This window comes from Myotis nattereri (assembly GCF_964212035.1).
Source record: "Myotis nattereri genome assembly, chromosome: 1".
NCBI classification, from domain to species: Eukaryota; Metazoa; Chordata; class Mammalia; order Chiroptera; family Vespertilionidae; genus Myotis; species Myotis nattereri.
In genome coordinates, this window is record NC_138075.1 from 139409311 (window position 1) to 139436666 (window position 27356).

General features: G+C 36.1%; 1 protein-coding gene across 5 annotated transcripts in view; it reads right to left on the reverse strand.

Moving 5' to 3' along the window:
• The window catches only part of ARHGAP21 (Rho GTPase activating protein 21), a gene marked incomplete at its 5' end in the record, with an annotated part of 135366 nt that overhangs the window by 60235 nt on the left and 47775 nt on the right, over positions 1-27356 (reverse strand). For all 5 annotated transcript variants that reach the window (XM_081104066.1, XM_081104065.1, XM_081104064.1 and 2 more), the window contains 2 exons: positions 20657-20681; positions 23179-23358. In XM_081104066.1, coding sequence (XP_080960192.1) covers positions 20657-20681; positions 23179-23358 — 205 coding nt within the window. The remainder of the gene's footprint in view (positions 1-20656; positions 20682-23178; positions 23359-27356) is intronic.

Consider the following 27356-nt stretch of genomic DNA (forward strand, 5'->3'; position numbering starts at 1 on the left):
TGAAAATATTGCTAATCCTTTTGTCACTTCTGATTAGCTATGACAGTTATGACAGACAGCCATGAGTGCTTTCTCATGAGGCTTAGGAGGAACAAGAGAACTAATAATAGTCAAATTCCTACCACACAGAAGAATGTCCTAATTCTTAAAGTACTTGGGGACTAATTATATCTGCAACTTAATTTTCAAATGGTTTGAGGGAGGAAAATAAACCAAGATACCCACACACCCAGACACAAACATGGATAAAGCAAACATAGCAACATGTTAATTGATGCATCAAGAAGCTATACTTTGAAAAAGTTTTTTTAAAAAAGCTGGGGGAATTTTATGTATATGCCATGCTTTATTTTCTTTCATAAAAGCTATCACTCACTACCTAAAATTACTTTTTTACTTGCTTACATATTGGTTGTATGTCTCTCCCACTAAATTGAAGAGCAGGGATTTTGTCATGTTCCCTTATATCCATGACACCTATGACAAAACCTGACAGAGCAGGCATTCCATAAGTCATTATTCAATTAATGAGTAAACTTACTAATTCTCATGAGTCTTCACGATGGGTGCTATGATCCCAATACCACACTGTCCCGCGGAAGAAGCAGAGACTGATACTTGCAAAGAGACAGAGCAGGGATTTGAACCCAGGGTGGAATGCGAACATGGTGCTCCATGCTGCTTCAAAAGGAACTGAACTACTTATTCATTTGTCAAGCTTTACGGAAAAAAGTAGACAGTCCACTTACAATTAACTAGAAAGGATGCAAATACTTAATTCTAATCAAATTGGTAATCAGGCTAGGTCCCCCTCTGGCCAACTCAGCATTTACAACTGAGTTGTAAATACATGGCATTAGGTAAACCATGTATTTTCTCTTGGCTAGAGATTTGAGGGTTTAATAAGTTTTGTTGTATCAAGTCATTGCTTGCATGAAAAAATTTATATAATAAAAAAGAAGAAACATTTTTCTTATGTCTTCTAGTCTACTGTGTCCCAAAGGTGATAACACCAGACTTAGTTATTTAAAAATATAAAATGTCAATGACCATTAATGAATTCTATAAAATAATAAAAAGTTGGCTGAGTAGCAATGTAGTGACCTTAGAAATTTTTGATAGAAAATCTTACTTATACCAAATAGATGTAGTCCAAAATAATTTGATTCTAAATTCAATAAAGGAAATGCTAATTTTGCAATGATACTTGTGTAAAAAATGACACTTTGCCAATGACAAGTCCCTCAATACACTATGCCTGAAAACATATGAGTAGACTAAATAAAATATGAAATAGACTAAAAAAGAGCCCAATCCTATAGCAAGCCCTATTATATCTGTTGAAACCTATACTTTTGATTCTTGTTTCTGGGCTTTCTCCAAAATTCTGACTTGCTATTGCTACCTAGATATCACCTTTACCATAGAAAAAATTTCCCACAGATATCCATTAATTACAGGCTGGGTCACTAAGAAATATATGTCTCTTCAATTTCCATATTCTTTGACTCCAAGTCTTGAGTTAAACACTTGGTTCATTAATTTGAACAGTGTCTTCTTTTTAATATTTGCTCTTTGCAATTCTACTGGAATTGGAAATCCATGGTATCAAATTTAAAGTGTATTATTCAATCTCTGTGTCTTAATTTTTTGTAAGTCAGTTTCTAGATATGCAAAAGTAAGAGCCTGATCCTGAATTCTGGCAATTTACCAGGAAAAATGACTCCTCACTTCTGTATGACAATTTGGCAGAGTCAGACAGCTTCCCTGGCAATTCTTAGCAAAAGCCTCTTCAATTCTACATCTGTATTTTATAATTTCTCATTATTTTTAAGAACACAAAGGACATTTTAAATACCTTATTCATGTGTCATTTCCTTGACCTTATCAAAAGAAAAGGAAAATGTTTCCTTTTAGCACCTACATGTAATTAAATCTTTCTATATTTGAGGAAAAGGAAGTAAAAATACAATGATCTTACATGGACAAGAATGGCTAAAATGACCAAGTACAGACAAAGTCTCATTTCATGCTATTTAATATACAATTAGTAAAGTTTTAAACAAGAGGACAAAAAAAGCACACATGAATTTACCTCAAGTTGAATATTAGACTTTGAAATCAGAAACCATACACATACTTTTATATTATAATAAATATAGTCAGTATGGAGAAAAAACATAACTGAATAAGACAATAATATATGTAGGGTATCTCAAAAATGCATACAGACATTTTGAATCATTATAAAGGCAGTGTTTTTTCAAATATATTTCATTTTCAAAATTGAGCTATCGGTTGTTAAAGTGTGTGTACATTTTTTTGAGACACCCTTAGGTAGTAGCTGCCAAACAAACACTGGATAAAGAAGCAGGCAGGCATGACTTTTATTCTCCATCTCCAGTATCATGCAGTAAGTAGGTCAGAGCGTGGGCCCTGTGACCTGACTATATGGCTTAAAATCTCGGCGGCTCTACTCCTTACTTTCCAAGTAGGATTTCCAGATTCCACAGTATTTGGCACATACTTGTATTAAAAATTATTAGTTGTCTATCAGAAATTTAAATTTAATCCACAGCCTCCTGTACTTTATCAGGCAACCATATCTCAAAGTGATTTTAGACAAATATTTATTTATTCCTACCTAGCAAGGTTGCTCTCAGTATTAAAAACAGATAATCCATTAAATGCTTACATAATGTCTCATACAAGTAGATATTTAATAAATGTTACTTATTACTATGCTTGTCTGATGATAAACCTTCAGAAGGTCTACAGATAGATCGGGGGTGATCAGGGTCAGAGTGCTCATCACACAGCAAGGCTGGATAAAGACTGGTTGAGGTGGTATACAACCTCAACTGTCACACTATGGGAAAGTCTAGGGATGTTGATCAAAGGAAAAAAAAGACTCAAGAAAAGAAGGTAGAAAAGTAAGAAAGACTACTAAAATATTTCCAGCAGTTGACAGGAACTATATACACGCCCACTTTCAAAGAGACTGGGGTCTAAATCCAGAGTGCTTCATCTTTAGACCTTGGGCTTTATCATTCAGAAAGATAATTTAAATCACTAATGAACCCTCTTCTGTGAAGAGTGCTAAAGTCAAAATCACCTGCAACATTTACTTTAATTCAAAATTAAAGAGCCCTATAATGAAGTTCCATAGAAGAATAGATAAGTCTAGGTCAGGGAATCCTACAGTTCTGGGGACAGGAGAAATAGAAATATATTCTTAACAGATTGAAAAAAATATACCCATTACACAAAGAAATACCCATATTTTAACCAAAAGTAAAGCAACAGAAAATAATGGCTATCACTGAGATTAAGCTTTTTCTCTCCATTCTCTCAGAGTTCTCAAACATGCTATTAAAAAATTTTTAATGGGAATAAATTTTCCTCTGCTTTTATTATGTTACTTTTTAGGTATTTTATTTATTAATTTCTTTGCTGTAAAAAAACAACAACTCGATCTCTGTACAAGAGAAGGCAGTTGAAATTAAACTGCTTCAATGTGAGTTATAAATTAGCCCTGGAAAAAGTATACTCTCCACAAAGTGGAGAGCTGAAGAGGCACATCACGTAATAGAATATTAGAGCTCCAGGCATCAATTATTTAAAGAAAATCAATTAAATAGCTACTGAAATTAATATCTAATTTCAGGCCAAAAATAACTGAAACTGTAGTGGAGATTAAAATAATATCAAAGTTAAGTCTGAATGATAAAAAATGATCTGTACTTCCCATGATGTATAATAGATTGCCACAATAAAAAGGGGGCATGTAGAAGAATTTATTGAGCTTAAGTTAGGAATTATGGATCCACTAAGGCAAAAAAAACAAACAGGAGTAATAAGCACCAAATTCAGGCTCATGATTAGCTCTGAGGGAAAAAAAATGTGGAGAGTGGTATAAAAGTATGCTTACAGTCAGTTATGCCTAGGAGCAGGTAGGGGAAGACATGTATGAGAGGCATGGATGAGAGAGGCTGAAATGTTAAGATAACAAAGATAGATGGCAAGCATTTAGATGTTACATTTTCCCCTATATTTTCTGTTTGCCTGAAATATTTCATGATTATTTTTTATTGTTGAAAATGGCTTCTAATTTTTATTGTGGAGGTTGGATTTACTGATGGGAACACATAATTATCTTAAGAGCTTAATAGAGACACATTGCCTAACATAAAAAATCCCTAGGTTTCATACGATAAATACATCCTAGAGAATTAAGCAGAACCCAATTTCAGAAGACTAGGATGGCACATTATTAGGTACTTTTTCCCTCTGATAAAGGGCAGAAGCACTAAGGGAAAAAAAAAATACACATGCCAGCTTATTCAATCTAGGCACTCCACAAATTTCCACTTCAGAGTCTCCCACTTCCAGGGTGATGGCTAGTACTTTAAATCTCCCAAGTCTCCAATCTACTAGTTTTAACAATTAGCAGGAGCTTCAGACCCAAAATTCCAATAATCTCTGGACACTGTCAGTAGAATGTCACCTGTCAAGTCTCAATCACATTATACGCATTATAAGCAAAAACATACTCTCTCTCTCTCTCTCTCTACTCAACCTGATTTTCAAGTAATACCAAAGAGGGCAAAATGAAATAAGGAAATCTGTTAACTATTTAAAAGCAGACCATGTTCTAACTTAATCATGATAAACTTTCTTTCAACCCACACCTTTTTTTTTTTTTTTTTTTACTTCTTACTATGGAAAATGCCCAATGCACAAAAGTAAAAGGCAGAATAAACCCCCATGAATACAACTAATTATTAAAAATCTATCAATTTGTTTCAATACACTACTCTTCATTTTCCTAAAACATTTTAAAGCAAGTTCCAGATATCACACCTATTAATTCATAAATACTTTAAATATTCAGTATGCACCACTAACAAATAAGAATTTTACCTTTTTGTTTTTTGTTTTTTTTTAAGGAAAGACAACAACTACATATTCTGGAAACCTCCCATGGTTCTCCAGAGTATGTAGTATTCTGCTCAGGGTGGATAACATAAGCACACAACAAACTCAATCCTACATTCAGCTTCCTAAATGCTCACTCAACATTAAGGAAAAGCAGTAAGTCATGACATGGAGATGATAGCACCAAAAGCTAAGAAATAAGTTTAGAAAGGTTTCACATGTAAAATCACAGTAGTATCCTAAATTAAATTCCCAATGAAATGCTCAGGGTATGTATTCAAATTCAATGAGTTCACATATGCAAGAGAACAAACCCTCCATGCAATCTCCAACACATAAAATAGTGCCTGGCATATAGTAAATGCTCAATTAATATTTATTGCTGGCAGGATCAAATTATAGCCCTGGAAATGCTAGCAATAAAACTGCCCCAAACCAACTCGGAAATTTGTTTCAGGAACAGAACCACTTGTTATACAACTGATCTATACAAGTTCCTTCACAGTAGAAAGAAAATGCTGCCACCTAATTGTAATTTGAGTACAATACCACTAGGTGTCAGACGTGAAACAAAATGTTCTGGCATTATAAACTACATGGGCAACAAAGACTCTAGAAAGGTGCCTTTCATTCAACAAATATTTACTAAGCTCTGACTATGTGCCAGGTGCCGATTATCCTACGATGAACAAAACAGTCCTGAGATCTGCCTTCTGGAGTATTTGAAGTTTTCTTCTCTCTAAATTAGAGTTTCAGGAATTTCACAAACTATGTATCACACCTAGATTCATAGCCCTGTTATTCCTGTTGCATTAGATTAATTTCTCTGCAAACCCATAAAAAACTATTACAGTAACTAAACACCAGCAACTATCTTTCCATCTCTGACTTTACAATTGCCCCACCCATTAACCCATTAAACTTGCTCCTCGACTTTATCAAGTCCTTCCTATCCCTTTAGCCCTCCCTGTTCTCGAAGACTACCAGTCTCCCTCCAGAAATCACTTTCTTTCTTACTAAGATTACCCATGGATCACTATTTCAATAGAACTCACCAATTACCTCAACTTCCTTTCCCCCTTGACCTCGCAAAGCATTCAATTTGCCAACTCTAACTGTGGAGAATTCTAACCATGTGCTGCCTGCTCTTGTTCTTGGCCTGCTACTACCCTAACCCATCGACTGAGAGTTTTCCAGTTCAGCTAAGTTCTTGACACTACTACAGTGATGGCGAACCTTTTGAGCTCGGAGTGTCAGCATTTTGCAAAACCCTAACTTAACTCTGGTGCCGTGTCACATATAGAAATTTTTTTATATTTGCAACCATAGTAAAACAAAGATTTATATTTTTGATATTTATCTTATATATTTAAATGCCATTTAACAAAGAAAAATCAACCAAAAAAATGAGTTCGCGTGTCACCTCTGACACGTGTGTCATAGGTTCGCCATCACTGCGACTACTCACTAAAGCCTCTTGCTTATATTTTAGTTCCCATTCCTTCAAGGTTGCCTTCTGGAACTTGCTATTCCATTCTGATTTCTTCACACCATTTGGATAACTTTGTCTCTTACTTCACTCTATCTCAATTGCTGTATCCTCATTTCCCACCCAAATTATTGCCCATCCTTATTTCCTCTTGTCCTATGTCAGGTGAGGATTTGGTTATCAGCCTTCTGCCGGACCTTGCTCCCCTAAATCATCTCTTCTCATGTTTAAAACCTCAGTCAATCTCTATTCCTCTCTCCAGATCTCACAGACATACAAGTTTCCAAAGCGTTAAAAAATAACAACAAAAAACTTCTCCCTATAATTCTACATAGCTATCATCTGTCCTTCTCCATCCCTTCAACTTCATACTTCCTGCAAGAATAGTTTATACTCACTTATCCTCATTTTCTTCCCTTCTGACTCAGGAGATCTCAGACACTGACATTTGCCCATCCTACACTCCCATCCCATGTTCAAAACCACTAATACTTGGTTCTCCCATCCCTTCTGTCCACTGTACTGAACTCTTCTCAGTAACCTTACCAATGTGCTACTTGTCAGGTCTGGTCCAACAGTACTTTTTAGTCCCCATCCTAGTGAGTTCTCAATAACAAATAACAAAAGTTATCCACTCACTCCTTAAAATTATCACCTCTTAATTAGTAAGTCACCAACTCCTCTTGGTTGTCCTTATACCTTCCCAAAATTCCCCTCTGATTTCCTTTCCAATTTCTCTTCCTGACCATCTCCCAGATGTTGCTTCCCTAGGGTCTTATCTTTATCCTGTATGCCTTTATGATCTCTGTGTATGACTCCATATATGCCTAGGACTTAATTATCCTATATAATAAAAGCCTAATATTCAAATCGACCTAACAGTGGAACGCTATAATGTGCACTGACCACCCGAGGCAGACGCTCAATGCAGGAGCTGCCCCCAGTCCTCAGGCCCCAGGCCAGTCAAGGTGGGTACCAGTGGGGGGCCCTGATCACCCCACCGGTTGCCCTACAGACCGGCCCTGATCGCCAGCCAGGCCTAGAAACCTTACCTATGTATGAAGTTCATGCATTGGGCCTCTAGTAACATATATAATGATGACTTCCAGATCTACTTTCAACCCCTATGAGCTTCACACCCAAATTCTGAAGGAAGTACTGAACATTCTACAAGCATCTGAAATGCAACTTATCCCAAACTAAACTCATTTCTCCAGCAGAGGAGGTGGGTATGTTTCCCCTCCAGTATCCTTCAGTTAATGCCACCTCCGTCTATCCATTCATTCATATCCATTTATCCATGCCAGAAAAGCTAAGCATAATCCTCCACAAATCATCCTTGACTGGTGACATATAATCCATCCCCAAGTCCTACCTCCCAATCTAGGTAAAGGTGACATCTGCTCTGGAATACTGCTCTTCCTTCTTCCTGATAAAATCCTACTTATCTGTCAGCACCACAAAGGACACCCCACTGAGAGCCCTTCCCTGGTGGTTGGACGATTCCCTGGGCTGTGATCCTGTAACAACTGTACATACAGATTTTGCACTCATGTAATTATTTTGTACTTTCGTCCTCCACCAGAGTAGGAGCTTCTTGAAGCCAGAGCCTGTATCATATATATTCAGAAGGTATGCATGCCAGAAACTGTTCTCGGTTTTAAGAAAAAAGTCATGAACCAATAAACTTCCTTTTCTACATTCCAACGGTGACAGACAAATGTTCAACAAGAAATGATTAGTGTATGAGATGGTGGTAAGTGTTAGGGAGTCTTAGTAAGCAGAGTGAGAAGGAAGGAAGAGTGAAAGACAGGGCTGTAATACTATTTTTATGAAACGATCAGGTGATATTTGAACAACTATCTGAAGGAAGCGAGGTGAGAGGTCACATTGCTCCCTTCCCAGCAATTAGTTTAGTGAATGGCTCATGGCAGTGACTCAACAAATGTTTGCAAAGGGAATGAATAAACAACCGGAAATATATTTCTAGATTTAATATAGTTCACATTCACACCCAAATATTTCTATTCTGCTTTTACACCAAAGGCAAAAAGTTATCGGTTAAACTTCGGAGACTGGAACCATAACTATTATATTACAAAAAATTAACTTTATATTACCCGGAAATATGAATCGCATACTTTGAATGCAGACTAATAGGAAAAACAACGGGACTATCCAGCCAGGTGGTATCTGCTCATGGTCTCAAGTTAGGGAGCAGCTAGAAAGACAACTCAAAGTCACCTAATTACAGGTCACCTCTGAAACAACATTTTCTAGAGAGAAGTTATTTCCAGAAGACAGTCTAGAACACTAACACTCCAGCCAGGTCCTTTCCTGGACTTTCTCCTCTTCCTGACCAACTGTTCAGTATCTCCACTTACTGTTCTGAAATCCTAGATTTCATATTTATTAAAGGTTTAGAACCCTTAGATTTTTTTTAAATCTCACTTATTTTTTACTCTGACAAGGTAACTTCAACTCAATGTAACTTACAAAGTCTTAAATCTACTACAAAAAACTGGATTTCTGGCTAGGCCAATTTTAATCTAATCAAAGTGCCTTCATTTCACATTACTGTAAATATGGTTTCCTGGGATTTTCAAAGTGAAGTGTGGAAATTATTTTTTTGGCTCCCATTTAACTTGACTACCTTTCCTAGTATGTTTTACAAAAATGATGCTCAAATTTCTACTGAAGTCCAGAAGTGTCATGTTGTGGTGATTACTGTTCTAGCTTACTTACACATCCAGCAGCTATGTGAAAGAAGATGTCTAAACTTAAAGCGCCCCGACACTGTGTGAGAGGGTGGCTGATGGAGAAAAGTGAAAGGAGGGAGGAAGGCAGCAAAGACGAGCTTTTCCTCGACAGCGGAGATACAGACACTAACGTGCTAACTTTTGGGCTTCGGGCACAGTCATTTTGGAGCAGTGCCAAGTCTAGGTGGTGGCACCTCCCTTTACTCAATACCTTGATTCAACAAATATCTGAGCTCCTACTGTGTACCAGCTGCTTACTAGACACTGAAAATTCAACATTAAAAGACAGGGTCCATCCTTAATGATCTTTGTTCTCAAAGTGCCACATAAAAACATTTGTTTCATAAACATAATAGATAGTCTGGGAATGTAGGGAAACTGTACTTTGCATATTCTAATGACCTCTGGGCAAGAGATAACCAACCCCTATGCTTGTGTTTCCCAATCAGGTTGGTGCTGCTGCTGCTGCTGCTGCCGCCGCCTCCCAGGAAGAATACTGAGGAAGCGGAGATCTCTACTTGCTTACCGCACAGCATGAACAATCACCCAGATTAACGGTCTCCAAAATATGGTTTCCTGGGATTTTCAAAGTGAAGTGTGGAAAATAGGGACAGGGCTTATCTACATCTTTCACTAATTGTGAAATATCAAACAATCTACTTCATCTTGTATAAAGTATCATTTCAGACATGTGAAAACAGCAATCCCTTTTCCCTCAAGTATCTCTTTTTCAAGCAAAATTTCAAGTTCTTTCAATCTTTTCAAAAAATATATTCATAGTTTCAAAATTTACATAATATCCTTGCCATCACTGTCCTTTATATCTGAGGCTCCCCAGTATTCTAACCTTAAATAGAAGACCCTAGAGCCCATCTATCAAATGAAAAGGAACAAAATAGGTATATTGAAGTTAACATGCTACTAGCAACATACAGAATCATATATTATCTTTGTATGTATATGTGTATGAATGTATGTGTATATGCACATAAGCTTAAACATTTTTACATTAGAAAACATTGCCCACAATAGCAAACTACAAATAACTTGGTGATTTTATTATAACTATGTTCATAAATGATTTAAAGGCATTTTAACAAGACAAATACATGAGCGGCAAATCATCCAATGAAGTACCAATGTATTAGCAAATTTAGTATAAAGAAATGCCTAATTTATATTTGAACCATAGTGTATACACATACATGCCTAGCTACCAGAAAATTACACTCCAAAATACTATTAATATCAACAATGTAACATATGTCCAGGCTAATGAACATGAGCTTTCATTTTAAGGGCTTCTACATCCAGCAGGCAGAAGAAAAGGGCCAAGTCCTGTCCAGCTAGGAGTCTATCGGGAGACTCCCTCCATACTTAGGAGTAAGGTAACTGGAAATAATGGTCCCACCCCCAGAACTTCCTTAGTGCTGTACAAAGTAGGGAAGGGAGAGAGGAAGAAAAAAACAATCTCTAAGACATGGCTATGGGCCAAACTTTACATCGATATGTAGGCCAAATCAAGTAATAGCCTGGCTCTGGATAAAAGAAAATACCAATCAACTTGAGAATGGCATTTTTATCCGAGATCTCAAAGAATTTCCAGTAATAATTTCTGAAGGTCACCAATCATAAAATGGTCAAATATACACAGAAAAAAAAACAACCCCAAAAACGTGCTCCAAGCTAGAACAGGCAGAAAAAAAGAAACAATCCATGAAGACTCCTGATAATGGATTTACCAGACAGATTATAAAATAACTCTGCTTACCATGTTTGAAGAAATTTGAAAAATAAGGCTAAAAATAGTAAAGCGAAAAGTGTAAGAAGTGATTGAACATGTTTGGTGCAGTACCCTAAAAAAAACTCTTACAATAAAAATTTAAAACTTAAACAGCTAGGAAGAAAATTATCAAAATATATTGGAAGAAATTATCAAAAATGTAGTCCAAAAAATAGAGAATTTTGGAGGCATGGGGATAGAGTAAGAAAATATATATGTAAAATAAATTTGTGAGCCCAGAAGAATTAAAGAGAGCACTAGGATACAGAGGGACAAATAATATATGAAGAGATTCTGGATGAGAATTTTCTAGAAGGTGTTAGACATCCATCCAAAGACACAAGAAGCTCAAATAATTCCCAAATAAGAAAAATAAAAATAAACTCTCATCCAGAACTCGTCATATTACTAAATGGCCAAACACCAAAGACATAAAGAAAATCTTACCAGCAGATACTTTACAAGTTTGCCTTCAAAGAACCATTAAATCAAAATATGACTTCTTACTAACAAGAATAGAAGGCAAAAGAGAGTAAAATATTATCTTCTTCAATATGCTGGAAGAAAGTATCAACCTAGAATTCTGTAGCAGCAAAAACGTATCTTTCAAAAATGAGGGTAAGACAAACCTTTTAGGAAAAACAAAAACTGAAAGAATTACAACACAACATAAAGGTAACATGTAGGTAGGTGGAGAATAGAGTTAGTAACATGTTCCAAGATCCTTACATTCTTTCAGAGGAGAATAAAATGTTAATTAGCATTAGACTTTAATAAAGTTGCTATTATAATTTTTAGAAAAAACACTAAACAAATGGCAATATATCATTTAATCCAGAAAGAGAAAAGAAATTTAAAAAAGCCAAAATAAAACAAAAATTTCAAAATAGGAGCTTAAACAATAAACATATAATTAATTATATTAAATGTAAACAAAAAAAATTTTCCAAATATAACTATGGAATAAAAGAAAATACAGGTGAATCTGATAATCATCTATCAAGAACACTTACAATTTTAAAAATGTGTAATGGCCCTAGCCGGTTAGGTTCAGTGATTAGAGCATTGGTCGTGAACTGAAGGGTCTCAGGTTCAATTACAGTCAAGGGCAAGTACCTTGGTTGCAGGTGCAATCCCCAGCCCTAGTTGGGGCACGTGCAGGAGGCAATCAATTGATGTGTCTCTCTCACATCGATGTTTCTTTCTTTCTCCCTATCTGTCTCTCCCCCCACCCAACCTCAGCCTTCCACTCTTTCTAAAAAAAAAAAAAGAAAAGAAAAGAAAAAAAAGAAAAAAAATATCAATGGAATCCTCAGGTGAGGATTAACAAAACAAAACAAACAAATAAACAAAATGGGCAATGGACTTAACTAGACACATCTCCAAAGAAAATATACAAATGGTCAACAACCACAGGAAGATATGCTCGACATCATTAGTTATTAAGGAAATAAAAAGCAAAACTATACTGAGATCCACTTCATATTCACTAGGTTGGCAATAATACAAAAACAAAAAATAACAGCATTGGTGAGCATGTGGAAAAATCAGGACCCTCAAGCATTGCTGGTGGGAATGAAAAATGGTGCAGCTGCTGTGGAAAACAGTTTGGCAGTTCCTCAAAATGTTAAACATAGAATTACTGTATAAGGCAGCAATTCCAGTCCTAGATGTACTCCCCAAAGATTTGAAAACAGCAACTCAAACTAATGTTCACAGCAGCACTAATCACAATAGAAAGTTGGAAAAGCCTAAATGTCCATCAATACATGTATGGATAAGCAAATTGTGGTATATACATGCAATGGAATATTATTGAGCCACAAAATGAACTTAAGTACTGATACATGGCACAATCACAGAAACCTCAAAAACATTACACTAAGTAGGAGAAGTCATACAAAGAAAGGTTATTATTGTATGATTGCATTTATATGAAATATCCAGACTAGATATGTCCATAGGAACAGAAAATAGACTGGTGGTTGCTAAAGACTTAGGAGAGGAGAGAACAGTGAATGACTGCTTAATGGATGTGGGTTTCCTTCTGGGGTGGTGAAATGTTTTGGTAGAAAAGGTAGTAGACACACATTTCATACATATCCTTTAATTTTGTGCTAACTTCCATTGAACTGTTCACTTTAAAATGGTAAATTTGTGGGGGCGGGCTAGAAGAGATCAATGGGAGAAAAAGGGAAAAAATGTAATACTTTCAACAATAAAGATTTAAAAAATAAAAATAGCCCTAACCGGTTTGGCTCAGTGGATAGAGCATTGGCCTGTGAACTGAATCCCAGGTTTGATTGCGGTCAAAGGCATGTACCTTGGTTGCGGGCACATCCCCAGTAGGAGGTGTGCAGAAGGCAACTGATTGATGTTTCTCTCTCATCGATGTTTCTAATTCTCTATCCCTCTCTCTTCCTCTCTGTAAAAAAAATCAATAATATATATATACATATTAAAATAAATAAATAAAAGTAAAAAATAAAATGGTGAATTTTATATTATGTGGATTATGTTATGAATAAATATTTTTCTAGACAAATGTTTTATTTATCTTTGGCAAATTCTTATGAGTGCCTTTATCATTTCATAAAAATAAATGAAAAATACCACCAAAAAATTAGGTATCAAAAATATAACTGAGCCTGGCCAGTGTTGCTCAGTGGTTGAGTATCAACCTATGAACCAGGAGATCATGGTTTGATTCCCAGTCAGGGCATATGCCCGGGTTGCAGGCTCGATCCCTAGTGTGGGATGTGTAGGAAGCAGCTGATTAATGATTCTCTCTCATCACTGATGGTTCTATCTCTCTCTCCCTCTCCACTCCTCTCTGAAATCAATAAAAATATATTTTAAAATAAATATAACTGAATCAAAGATGGAAATCAATTACAAATAATAAAGTAATCATGCTTTATCCTTAAGCACAATACACTTAAGCCAATGGTACATGTTCAATTACAAAGATGAAAAAGAAAATTAAAGAACAAGTATTAAATGCTAAGACTATGTTAGCAAATTGTATCTGAAAGTTGAATTAGGGATCTTTTAATACTCCTTATCTTTCAAAGGAACAGACCCTCTTTCTTACATGTTTTCAAGAATGGATTATGTGAGCATAAATAACTTTCTGAGAAGCCATGGTAGAAATTGACAGGAAACTCTAGAACCAGACTGCCTGATTTTGTAATCCAACACCGCCACTTGCTACTTATGCAAAAACTTTGTGCCTCAGTTTCCTCATCTAAAAAATGGAAGTGATAATAATATTAAGCCCAGAAAGTTGAGAGGATTGAGTGAATCCATGAAAAGTCTTAGAAAACTGTCTGACATAATATAAACTGCTGCCACTGCTGCCACTGCTGCCACCATGCTATCACCACTACCTACATTCCCACCAACCACCACCACCACAACCACCATCAGTCCTACTTCCTAAAATATATTTGAGATTATTTTAGACATCTGTGGTTGTTCTACTGAAAAATACTAAAAAAATAAAAATAGGCAACTAATGAGAATACCTAATTACCAGTTTAAACCATCAATACAGTTAAAAATGGATCCTAAGGGGTTCAGTTAATGATCCTTCCCAAAGACATTGGAAGAGATCCGCGAAGCTCAGCTAGTACCACTGCGTTTTAGAAGGAAGCATGCTCCCGACACCACACCACTGCACCATAGCCTTAAACCGGCCCACAATAAGAATAGCTTCTTACAACAAAATTTTATGTCCATATTTTATGTTATATTAATTTGAGGGAATAGATTTTCAATGTTAATGGAAATTAACAGCTTAAAATATACCAAATTTTCTCAGCTTAACAGAATTTCCTCTTCATTAAAATGAAGAACATTTGACCTGTACAGCTGCTAAAAAATGAAGTGGGCCAATTAGATTTCTCTCTCAGGAATTCAGAAGTATGATAATGAGAGAGGAAGGAAAAGAGATATATAATAAGGGTTGTACCTTATACAGAAGTCAACTCAGGAGAAAATCATGCATAATCAAAGTTAACTGTGAACGTCATTCTAATCATCCCGTAAATACTGGAGTTTGAGTCTTTGAAAGATAAGTGCCAAGATTTTGTTGTTATTCTGTATTTAGTAGCTTTTCAGGTTCAAATTCTGTGGTTTCCTGGGTCTCAGGTAACACTTGACTTTGAATTTGGAGATGCCCTGTTGGTTTTTAGAATTAATAGATCTTTCCTGAGATGGTCTGAGGGAGTTTCTATTTCCTGCCACTGAAAAAACCTTGGTTATTAGAAAACTCTAACAGGCTACAGAGCTCTTTAGTCAGGAATAGGATGCAATTATTGTAAAATACAAATTTTTACTACTGAGAAAATTTATAGAATCCCCAGTTACTTTTTGTTTCTACTAATGTGTGATATAACATTTTAGGACAGTGTTATATCTTGGTGTGCTGCAAGAATTTTTAAAACATGCAATACCTGACTATTTATAGTCAGGGGCACTGACCTCTTTGCTCTTAAGATTGTCAAATAAAAAAATAAGAGCCAACACAACACTAGCCATCTGCTATGAATGAATCAGAATTATACCTATTTTTTTATCAGATCGGCAAAACAAAGCAAAACATTTTTTGGTGTGCCACAGAATTTTAGTAATTAGTTTGTATGTGCCATGAGATGAAAAAGGTTGAAGTTAGCTGTTTTAGAACACTGGAAATATCCCTACAACTAAGTTGGAGAAAACTTTTACTCATGGAAGAAGATAAATCATAGTAATTACAATCTTTCAATTATTTCTATCTTGATTATTTATGAATATCTGTTCCAAACAATTAAGGACAACGGGATGTCAACAAATAGCAATTATCCAAAAGCAACTATCATCACCAAAAATATTTTTCTACCTTAATGGCCTTTTTCTTGTAAATGTTATTTTCATTACAGTACAAAAAACTAACCAACAAAAAAGAAAAATAAATTTACAAAAAAACAATAAAGTTATATAGGATATAAAATACATAATAGAATGGGAAACTGGGTAAGGAAAATAATCAGAAAATTAAATGCCAAAGAGATTCCACTCTATTGCTAAAAGGAAAGAACACCAAAACAAAACTTTGAACTGTTTCAGATTCTGGCATTACAACAGGAGCTCTTAGGAGTTTGAATACAATTCTGGCAATTACTTTCTCTCCAGTGATTCTAGGCTTTAACTCAGATCATTACACTGGATGCTGGAATTCTGTTTAATTAAAACAAAATTCACATAAGAGGATTTCATAATCTCAATATGCTTGAAAATACTTTTAAAAGGAAGTGAGATTATAAAATAAAAATTCAGTTCAATTAACATAATAAATTACATGCAGTCTGTCTCTCAATAGATTGCATTCTAAAAACTGATCTATTAAGAACTGTTCAGAAGTCAGAAGTTTTTTTTTATATAGAGTGTGTCCTGGTGATTGGTCAGTTTTGTTGGAATGGTATTACGAACACTAGGCCCCTGTGTGCTACTCTCTGACCCCCCAACTACCAACTGATATAACAAGAGCAAACCTGGTCGTGGAGGACAAAGACAGACAGAGCACTAGGGATTCCTAATCCCATTAAACTTCCTTCCCAGGCCCAGTGCTAGCCAGATATTCCGAATTGAGGAACAAGTGATGGTTGTTGCTAGATGTTCAGGGCTCTAAACTTGGGATATCCCTGACTGTTATGTGACTTCTTCATCCTTAGGTATTTACAAATATGGATCAAGTTTCCTTGTTTTTAACTTTCATAAAGCAGAGTGTTAATTGCATAACATTCTAAACATATCCTATATTTTCTTACTAATTGTTGACCCTACAAAAGTCAAACTATGTTTAAAGACATTTTTGAAACAAAATTAAGTAAATGAAGGAGACTTAAAAATAAGTCAACAAAGTAAGATAGCAGAGTTAAAGGAAGAGGGACTTCAAAGTTAGACACACCTGATTTGGGCATACAAAGCTCTGTCACTTAGCCGTGTGGTCTTGGACAAGTAAGTGTCTTTAAATCTTTTTCAGTCTCAGTTTCCTCATCTACAAAATGGGAATAATGTCTCACATCTCACAGCATTATAGCGATGACTAAGTTGGGTAATAACATATATTAGGATGCCTAATATAGCTAAGTCCCCAAAACAACTTGTTTAGGTACTCTTATGCCTTTTCAAACATTCTCCTTAGAAAGAAAATGCACAATGTTCTATAATTTACAAGGATCTTACTCTTGATGAGCCTTTGCTTTGCCAGGAGGTAAGATGCTTAAATTTGTATTTCTCTTATTTTAAAGCCTTAATTTTGTTGTGTTTCTTTTAATTCCTCTACTAGCCTTTTAAATTATTGATTTAATTTTTTGTTAACCTAGCCTATAATTATTTTCTCCTTCAATCAATTATATCCCTGATGTTAACTTTTTATTACATTTCAATTGTCTTCTAGTTATTATATTGACTCTATATATTTCTCAAAATATGTAGCCTTTTCCTTACTAATGATTATTCCTTCACCAACAACAGGCAATGCCAGGTAATTTAACCCCAAACTATATCAGTAACTCAATTCAGATAGAAATTCAGTTGTAAGGGATAATATTCATAAAAGATCACTGAAGATGTGGTCTTGAGTATCTGTTCTTCTAAATGGTCTGAATATTGTCTTTGGATCAAGCCAGACTCTTGGAGACCTGTGCGGTTGGACCACACAGTTTTGGTGTCTATCACTGTAATCCGGGGCTTCTCAACAGCAGCACTATTCACATTTTGGGTCGAATAGTTCTTTGTTGTGGGGTGCTGTCCTGTGCATTGTAGGACATGCACCATCCCTGGCCTGCTAGATGCCAACAGCATAGCACCTTCCCCCAATTGTGACAACCAAAAGTGTCTACAGATATTGTCAAGTATCCTCTCAGGAGCAAAACTGTCTCTAGTTGAGAAGCCCTTTAAACTAAACTGGACTTTGGGGTTTTGAAATCAGCTTGCATTGAAGGATCTGTTTAAAACAAAACAAAACTAACAAACAAACAAAAAAAAACAGCATATGAAGGAACAGTATTGAGGATACATCTACTGTATTACTCACTGTTTCCCATTATGAGGGCCCATAGGAGAAATCTATCTCAGACCTCGGTGCAAACAGAATGTTATTTTCTTCTGGACAATGTGAATCCTTACCTAATCATATTTTCTTTCTTTCTTTTTTTTTACCCCCACTGGAAAGCTCAAAAGCAAATTTAGAGCCCATCTCTGGTAACAGTGTAGAATCCATAGCACACATTTACATGTACTAAATATCTCCCGAATATTTGTTTGATGCATTTTTTTTACCATGAGCTTATTTTCATCTTACTATAATACATACATTTCTGCATGTGAACACAAACCCTCTTTATACTGAGATTAAGTAAAATAAATAAAATCGGTATTAAACTCTGATACTCTCCAGCAGATAACCCCCTTCAGCCTCACTTTATCACATTTCTCCAAATCTCCTTGTGTTGAACCTGGATCTTTTAGTGTTCCATTGCACATGTTTATGTCCATTCTCTCCAGTCAAGCCACACAACTAAATTCATTCACTTCAGTGAGCTCTGTCAGATATGTATCAGCATCTGTGTAAAGTTTTATAACTATGACCTTTTACATTTATTAGAAGGATATTTCTCTCAATGAAGACCAGCACATGGCAGGCATGAAATTCTAGGTGCTATGTGTCCAGACGGTTGTCCAGGCATGACGATAGAAAACCCATGTCCTTTTTCTCTTGCTGATGCTGGCTGTACAAATTTCCCCTTTTCCCACTAATGCCCGCTTCTAATCCATGCCAAGTAACATTTGGAACTCATCCTGAGCCCTGGTGCATGACATATGGTGACACAGGAGTGGCCCATCTTGAACAACAGTGACAACTATGAAGGGTCCCACATGGTCCTACACTCAGATTACTTTTGATAGTGCTGAAAGAAATGATTTCCTCTCATTTTACCCTTAGCATAATCATTCCTAGATTTTAAATCTGATATCAGTATTACAAAGGTTCATTAACAGGTGAGTGGATAAACAATTTGTGGTATATCCACACAAGAGAAAACTACTCAGCAATAAAAGATAATATTATTTGTACCGCCGAAACCGGTTTGGCTCAGTGGATAGAGCGTCGGCTTGGGGACTGAAAGGTCCCAGGTTCGATTCTGGTCAAGGGCATGTACCTGGGTTGCGGGCACATCCCCAGTAGGAGATGTGCAGGAGGCAGCTGATCGATGTTTCTCTCTCATCGATGTTTCTAACTCGCTATCTCTTTCCCTTCCTCTCTGTAAAAAATCAATAAAATATATTTTAAAAAAATATATTATTTGTACCTATACATAGAATGAAGTGAATCTCAACAATATTATGCCAAGTAAAAGGCACAGAGTACCAATTGTATTATTCTATACATAAAAAAAATTCTAGAAGGGGCAAACTAATCTACAGTGACAACGCAGATTAAGGATTGTCCAGGGCCAGCGGAGTGCTGACAGCAAAGGGACCCAAGGCAACTTTATAGAAACATGGAAAAGTTCTTTTTGATATCACCATCTTGATAGGAATGGTGATTTCATAAGTTATGCATTATCAAAATACTATACACTTAAAATAGGTGCAAATGTATCCTTGCTAAAAATGTATAACTTCAAAGTAATGATGAGAAAACATGAGACAAAACCAAATTGAAGAACATCCTACAAAATACCTGACCAGTACTCTGCAAAAGTATTAAGGGCATAACATATCCGAAAGATGAGGCTCAGGGGAGTCTAAGAGGACATGACAAGTGAATGCAACACAGAAATCCTGGAACAGAAAATGACACTAGTAGAAAACTGGTAGAAGTCCAAATAAAGTCTGTAATTTATCATACCAATACCAATTTCTTAGTTTTGTTAATTATACCATGGTTATATAAATTTTTAACACTAGAGGAAGTTATCTATGAAAATTCTCTGTACTATTCTGGCAACATTTTTTAAAGTCTAAGATAAAGTTTTTAAAATGAAGCATTTTATTGTGTATAAATTTTAACTCATTAAAGTTCATATAAAATTAAAATAAAAGTAAATGGGAGTTATTAAGAAATAATCCTATCCCCAGCCTGATTCTCCTTTAAGGCTCATTAAATGTAATATTTAAATCCAACAAAATGCTCTTCAATATTTGAGTCAATAAATCTAGTAGATAAAACACACAGTATTTCTTACCTAAAAGAACCACTAAGTTAAAGATTACCAATTGAATAACAATCTCAGAATTACTTTCCTCAGAATCATATGATATATTCCTCCCCCAAATACTAATATACTAGAAGCCCAGAGCTCGAATTCGTGTAACCCCGCCCACTCTCATGGCCTGGCCATGCTCACAGCCCCACCCACCTGCGCCGGTCTTTGGTCGTTAGGGCATTTAGGGCCACAGGCCTTTTATAATATAGATAATTAACAATAAAATCATTACTTGTTCAAATTATGATGATGCAATGATTCATAAAACTCTGAAATCTACAGGAAAAATATTTAATTTCTGACTCTCACATCTAAGAATTGTTATATATTTGAATTCCAAAAACTGTATCATCTTCTATAATATTACTTAAAGACAGAAAGAAATGAGTAGAAAAACATTCAGAGAAAAATTTAAACTTTTATAGCATACCTCCTCTGTTGCCATTTTCTTCATCCTACAAAATAAAACATATATATCCATATATGAAACCATATTTATAAACTCTAGTGAAATCACAGCAAGGCTCAATCCAATTTAAACTACCCTCCCCAAAATGTGCTCATTACAATCTCACTATAACAGTGCCTTTTGCCAGAAGGTTGGAGCCTTCATAAACAGAGACAGGACGACTATGGGTGAAGCCAATCTGTAGGGAAGACATTGGAGTTCAGTTTTTGACAATGAGTGTGGAGATTCCCACGGTGCAGGTGTCAAAAGTAGGCAGCTGGATAGATGAACCTAGAACTCAGGAGAGAGGGCCAGGCTGGCCACCACTTACTGTGCTATATACGCTAATAAAATGTGCCTTTAGGGGCTATTACAGGGGCCAGAACTGTCTTTGTATAAATTGAGTGGCTCCAATATGCTATATATTTTATTTCTTCTATTCAATTTTGAGATTTGGTTTTATTCATTGCTACCAGGCTGTCCTGCTGCTATGTATCCACCTCTAGCTGGGAAATCAGAAAAGCAACTTTGCAAAACTAGTATAAAAATACATTTACTCAAATATTTGTTGAAACGCTATCATATGAAAGCTACAATCTACTGTAGAAACAAAAAAAGTGGACTGATAATTCATCATTTAACTTTTGACCTTTATTTGGCTGTCCAAATGTACAGGGTGAGGTAAAAGTAGGTTTACAGTTGTGGGTATGTAATACACAGAGTTTATTCTTGTATTATTATTTATTAATTATTTTATTATTTTCCACATAGACAACTGTAAACCTACTTTTGCCCCACACTGTATATATATTTTTTCTGGTTATAAGCTCTGTTCTGAGACTGGTGAGCTTGTCAGCTAAGTAACATAATAAAGATAACGTTGTATTAATTGCACATTTTCTAAAAGCTATACAATAGGAATTTTTTTAAAAAAACTCCTGTGAAGTGAATGGATAAGATTTCATAATTAAAAAGGAAAAGATTTCAATATGTATTTCCCATGTAAACTTTACAAGACAGACCTATTTGCAAGAACATCTGTGTAAATAGTAGCATTAAAAATTAGTTTACTGAGCAATTACTCTATACCAATTCCAGGACTAAGTGTTTTACATATATTATATCATGTAAGCAACACTACAACCTGTGAGAAAGGTGCTGTTATTGCCTGTTAGGTGACTTCCCCAAGATCACAGAGCTAGCAAGGGGCAGAGATGGGACTCAAACCCAGGCTCTTTTGACTTCAATGACTATGCTGTTAACAATTATACTGTGCGACTAAAACTTCTAGAAGTATTTTCCAATAATAGAAATAATAATAATGATGATGACTCATTTTTAATTTGTGTTTGGTAAAATTATCTTATGAAATGATATCAACTATATGTTCATCATGACCAAAAAGCTCTTCTTCAAACAAAATCGAAAGACAAAACAGACTCAGCCTTAATATGTAACTAAAGGAAGGGACTCTATTCCTTGTGTGTTAGGCTCTCACATACGGCCTAACACAAAAGGAATGCTAAGCTAGACACTTTAGGATACAGCAGATTCTTAGAAAACCCAGGTCAGTAGTTCTATAGACATTTCAAGAACCCCAAACTGGTAAATTTTAATTCCAAAAATAGTACTTCTTCATAACCCATAAAAACTATTCACACTATGTTTTAAAAGACAGCCTAAGAGTCATAGAAATTTTGAATTAGAAATGGTTTCCTAATCTTCTAATTCCATTCCCTCAAATTAAAATGGAAGTCAAGAAGCCAAAAGAAGTTGATTGGTTTGGCCTAGGTCTCACAACTTTTCTAAATTTCTTATTTCCTTACACTGTTGTATAGTAAGTAAGAATCAGGCATTCATGTTGGCAAGTTAAAACCCTAGGTCCACGACTTACTCATAATGTGACTCAGATCAGTTTCCAGATGTTATGTAGGCTAATAACGAAGTGAGAGACGCTCATAATGAATAATAAAGAACACACAGCAAGTACCCAGTGTGTCAGCTGTGTTATAATTATCCCATGCTGCCCCTTATGAGACCATGCTACTACTCTACACTGAAGCATGGGAATGTAATTCACCCTGTAAGAAGCTATGTTTTCAGATTCTGACTTGCCATTATATTACATATCTGAAAGTCATGTACTATTCTAATCCCAATAACTTTTTGTAACTGCCAGAACATTTTAACAAAGTATTGCCACTGCATTCTCTGCCCATAAAACTCACCACCTTTCTAGAGAGTAGAAAAACAGCTATTAGAAAAAGTACAATAATTTGGAATTAGAAGTCCTAGCAAAATAGATTTGGAATTAATAATCAGTATAACCTTTCAGAGATTAAAATTTCTGTTCTCGAAGATAGAAAAATATCTGAAAGAATATAGTAAAAATGAAAATATAACACTTCTAAGATAGAAAAGAGGTGGGAAAGGGGATGAGAAGATAGAAAGGAAACGGGAATAGCTTTGCTTTGGTTTCAAGTGACTTTAACGACATCTCTTACCTTATATGAAAACTGAATCGCAGACTCTGGGGGATAAACAATAAAATGCCTTAATGTAAAACCAAAGCCTTGAGATGTTCTTTTCAACATAACTGTTTTGGGACCTGGCCAGGAGAACGCTTCATCTTCGGATGGTGATGCAGTTCCACTTTGTTCTTTCCCATCTTTATTTTTTGACACCTAAAATGGAAAGATATTGAAGTGTTAATTACTAACCCAGTATACTTCCTCATTCAGAAAAAATTACATGCAAAAATATAATACCTAAGTGCAGATATGATCTTAATGAAGAAAAAGAACCATATTCTGATGCATGAACCATATGTATTAGCACAAGTCACGCAGATCATCAAAAACCACATGTATTTTAGAAAGGGATGCTATGAAAAGTTAATCAGAAGTAAGACAGAACTCTTGGAAATTAGAAATTTGAGAGCTAAAACTTAAATTCACTAGAAGAAATGAGAGAGAACACCTAGAAAATCATTAGAGCACTAAGGACTAAGAACAGAAACTGAAAGAAGAGACATGAACCTCACACCAAGTAGGAATACTAAAGCTGTTATCAGATCATCCCACAGCAACCAAGAATATTAGAAAATAATAGATATGGCCTTCAGGTTCTGAGCATCGAGTCAGTATCCACAAGGATGTCCTTTCACTAGGTTGGCCTTACAATTCCTGGCTCTCTTCTCTTCCACTCTTGGCTTTTATCTGGTTATGACTGAAAACCATTCACAACCTCAAATCAAGGTTCCATTCTTCATTCCCTCTCATACACAATCCTCACAATTCTTCACTCTGAGCTGACCCTGCCAATATTTCCCTGTCCCTTACCACCCCATGTACTCACTTTGCTCTCAAACAGCTTCAATTCACTCCTTTGCCTTTCTCTGACTTGCTCAAAGTCACCTAACCCTAGATAAATCAATAATGCCTACTCTGGGCCGGCACCTATGAAGTTGAACACAAGCGGAGAAAAACAAAAACTAGGCTATTTTCACTCTTAGTTCATAACCACTAACCTCAAGAGAGTTGTTTGTTTGTTTTTTTTTAATCCTCACCCAAGGATATGTTTCTATTGACTTTTAGGCAGAGAAGAAAGGGGTGTGAGGGGAGGGAGGGAGGCAGGAAGAGAGAGAGAGAGAGAGAGAGAGAGAGAGAGAGAGAGAGAGAGAGAGATTGATTGAGATTCCTGGTTAGGGCACATACCCAGGTTGCAGATTGGATCCCTGGTCTGGGTGCATACAGGAGGCAACCAATTGATGTTTCTTTTTCTCTCTCTCTTTCAGAATGAATTAAAAAACAAAACAAAACAAAAAACATATCCTCAGGTAAGGATTAAAAATAACAATAATCCTATATAATAAAAGGCTAATATGCAAATTGTCCCCTCAGGAGTTCAACAGACTGGGAGTTTGAGCGCTTGCTATGACGTGTGCTGACCACCAGGGGGCGGCATGGAATAAAGGCAGGCCCCAGCCAGCAGCCTGAAGGCCCTGATCGCTGAGACCTTACCCGTGCACAAATTTCATGCACCAGGCCCCTAGTAAAAATATAATTATAATATGACAACTTAATGGACTGTGCAGTACACATTTTGTAAGTTCTTTCATCTTAAAACAAAAATAAATCAAATCCTCTCTTGACCACACAGCCCTCTCCCAGTTATGTTTGTCTGCCTTTCTTTAGAGGAAAAATCCCTGAAAGCTGTCTACAGAGGCTATCTCCAATTCTTTTCCTCCTGTTTTCTCTTGAATCCCCTTAAATCAGCCTTTTGCATCCATAACTCCCTGAAACTGCTGTCAAGGTCACCTCCACATAGCTAAAGTGAATAGTCAATTCTCAGTTTTAATCTTTGATTTATATGTTGGCACAAGGATCACTCCCTCCTTGAAAGATTTTCTCCACCTGACATCTCACACTTATTTTCTAAACTCATCTTAGGTGTACCTAGGACTCAGGTCTCCAGCTTGTGTTTTGGAGATTTCAGTCTCATGCACTAAATACCATCTATAAACGACCCCTCAATTTTTACCTTTAGTTCAGACATCTCTCCAATCTAATAGGTATCTCAGAGTTAGTATGTATGCATTGCTGCTAAGATTTTTATTGAATTACAAACCCAAGTTCATCTCAGTAATTTTGAGATGTCACCTTTATCAAATGGCAAATACTTGTACATGCTTGATTCTGTTATATTTATTACTAGAGGCCCGGTGCATGAAAATCTGTGCACTGGAGGGGGGTCCCTCAGCTTGGCATGCCCCCTCTCACAGTACGGAAGCCCTCAGGGGATGTCCTACTGACAGCTTAGGCCCGCTCCCCATGGGCCTAAGCCGCAGTCCGGCTTCCCTCTGCAGAAGGCGACTGGGATGATCAGGGGAAGGTGCCGCCTCCATCACCCCGCTACTGCTGCCACTGTCTGCCACGGTGGCTGCAAGGCCTGAGCCCTGGGACTCGCAGCCACTGTGGCTTTGTCCAGATGGACGTCCAAATGGATGTCCAGAAGACGTTCGCCCTAATTAGCACATTACCCTTTTATTAGTATAGATGTTTCACTAGTGAATCATATTTCTCCATAGTGATTTGCTTCATATGAAGGTGCTAAAACTTAAAAATGCTCTTGAAAGCAATTTTTGTGTGATAAAAAATATATTACACTGTGAAGAAAGTAAATTCAAACGACTTCTAAATCCTGAACATTTTCATCATATAGTCGGTATTTGGGCTGTTACTAGTTAGTTAATTATCAATTTCATTTTCTTTTCTTTTCGGGAAGACAGCTAGATAATATCATTCCCCAAACTTACAGTAGAGGCAGCTGTGATTGAGTTCTAGTCAATGCAACGTGAGTTAAAGTAATGTGATATACAAAAGTAACAGCATTTCTACTACTAACAAAAAGTGAAAATTGAAAATACTTTAAGTATATACCATTTAAAATATTAAATACTTAGGGATACATCTGCCGAAAGACCTGCAAGACCTGTAAATGTCAAGTGCAAAACACTGCTGAGAGATATAAAGGATACCTGAATAAGTGGAAATGGCACGTTCACAGTTCAGAAGGCTCAGTATCATTACAATCTCAATGCTCCCCAAACTGATATATAGATGCGATGAACCCCAATCAAATCCTAGGAAACTTTTGTATAGAAATTGGCAAGTTCTCTCTAAACTTCATTTAAAATGAAAAGAACCCTAAACAGTAAGCAAATTTGAAAAAGAACAAAATTGGAGTATTTATACTACATGACCTATAATCAAGACTCTCAAGGCATCTATGGAGAGTCTGTACATTTGAAACTATTATAAATGCATTTTAGTTTATCCTTCTTCTAGGATTTGAAGATTGGAGAACGGGTGGGAGGGTGAGAGAGCATAACACCAAACATCATCATGGGAGATTCAAGCTAAGACTGGAACTGCAACAATGATCATATGATCAGGTAGAATTTGTAGGACAAAGGTTATTATTCTAGGCTTAATTACCCAAATAGCTTAGTTAAGCTTTAAGTAGTGACTGATGACTGGATCTTCCTTTTGTGATCCAAATGAGAGAACCATTTTATACATGTGCTCTCTCTCTCTTCTCTACCCACCCCCTCTCCATTCATTCATTCAGTAAATAAATATTTATTGAGCACCTACTATGGACTCAACACAGTTCCATACAGTGGATGCTCCTGAAGCAAGGGTGAATGAAATATGCACTGTTTACTTTGTATTTTTTTAGTTATGTTTCTTATTTTGAGATCATTATAGATTTACATGTAGTTGTAAAAAATAATGTAGAGGGACCTCATGTAATCTTTATGCAATTTCCTCAACAGTAACATCATTGAAAACTATAGTACAATATCATAGTCTGGATATTGACATAGATACAATCCATTCGTCTTACTCAGATTTCAGCAGTTTTACTTATGTTCATGGGTATGTTTGTGTGTTTATGCTACGCAGTTTTTTCTGTGTTTTGGGTTTTTTTGGGGGGGCGGGGTTAGAGAAATGAAAGGGGGAGGGAAGGAGGAAGAGAGGGAGGGGGGAGAGAGAGAGAGAGAGAGAGAGAGAGAGAGAGAGAGAGAGAGAGAGAGAGAGAGACATGTGAGAGGGAAACATCATTCGGTTGCCTTCCATAAGTGCCCCGACGGGGGATCAAATCTGCAAACTAGGTA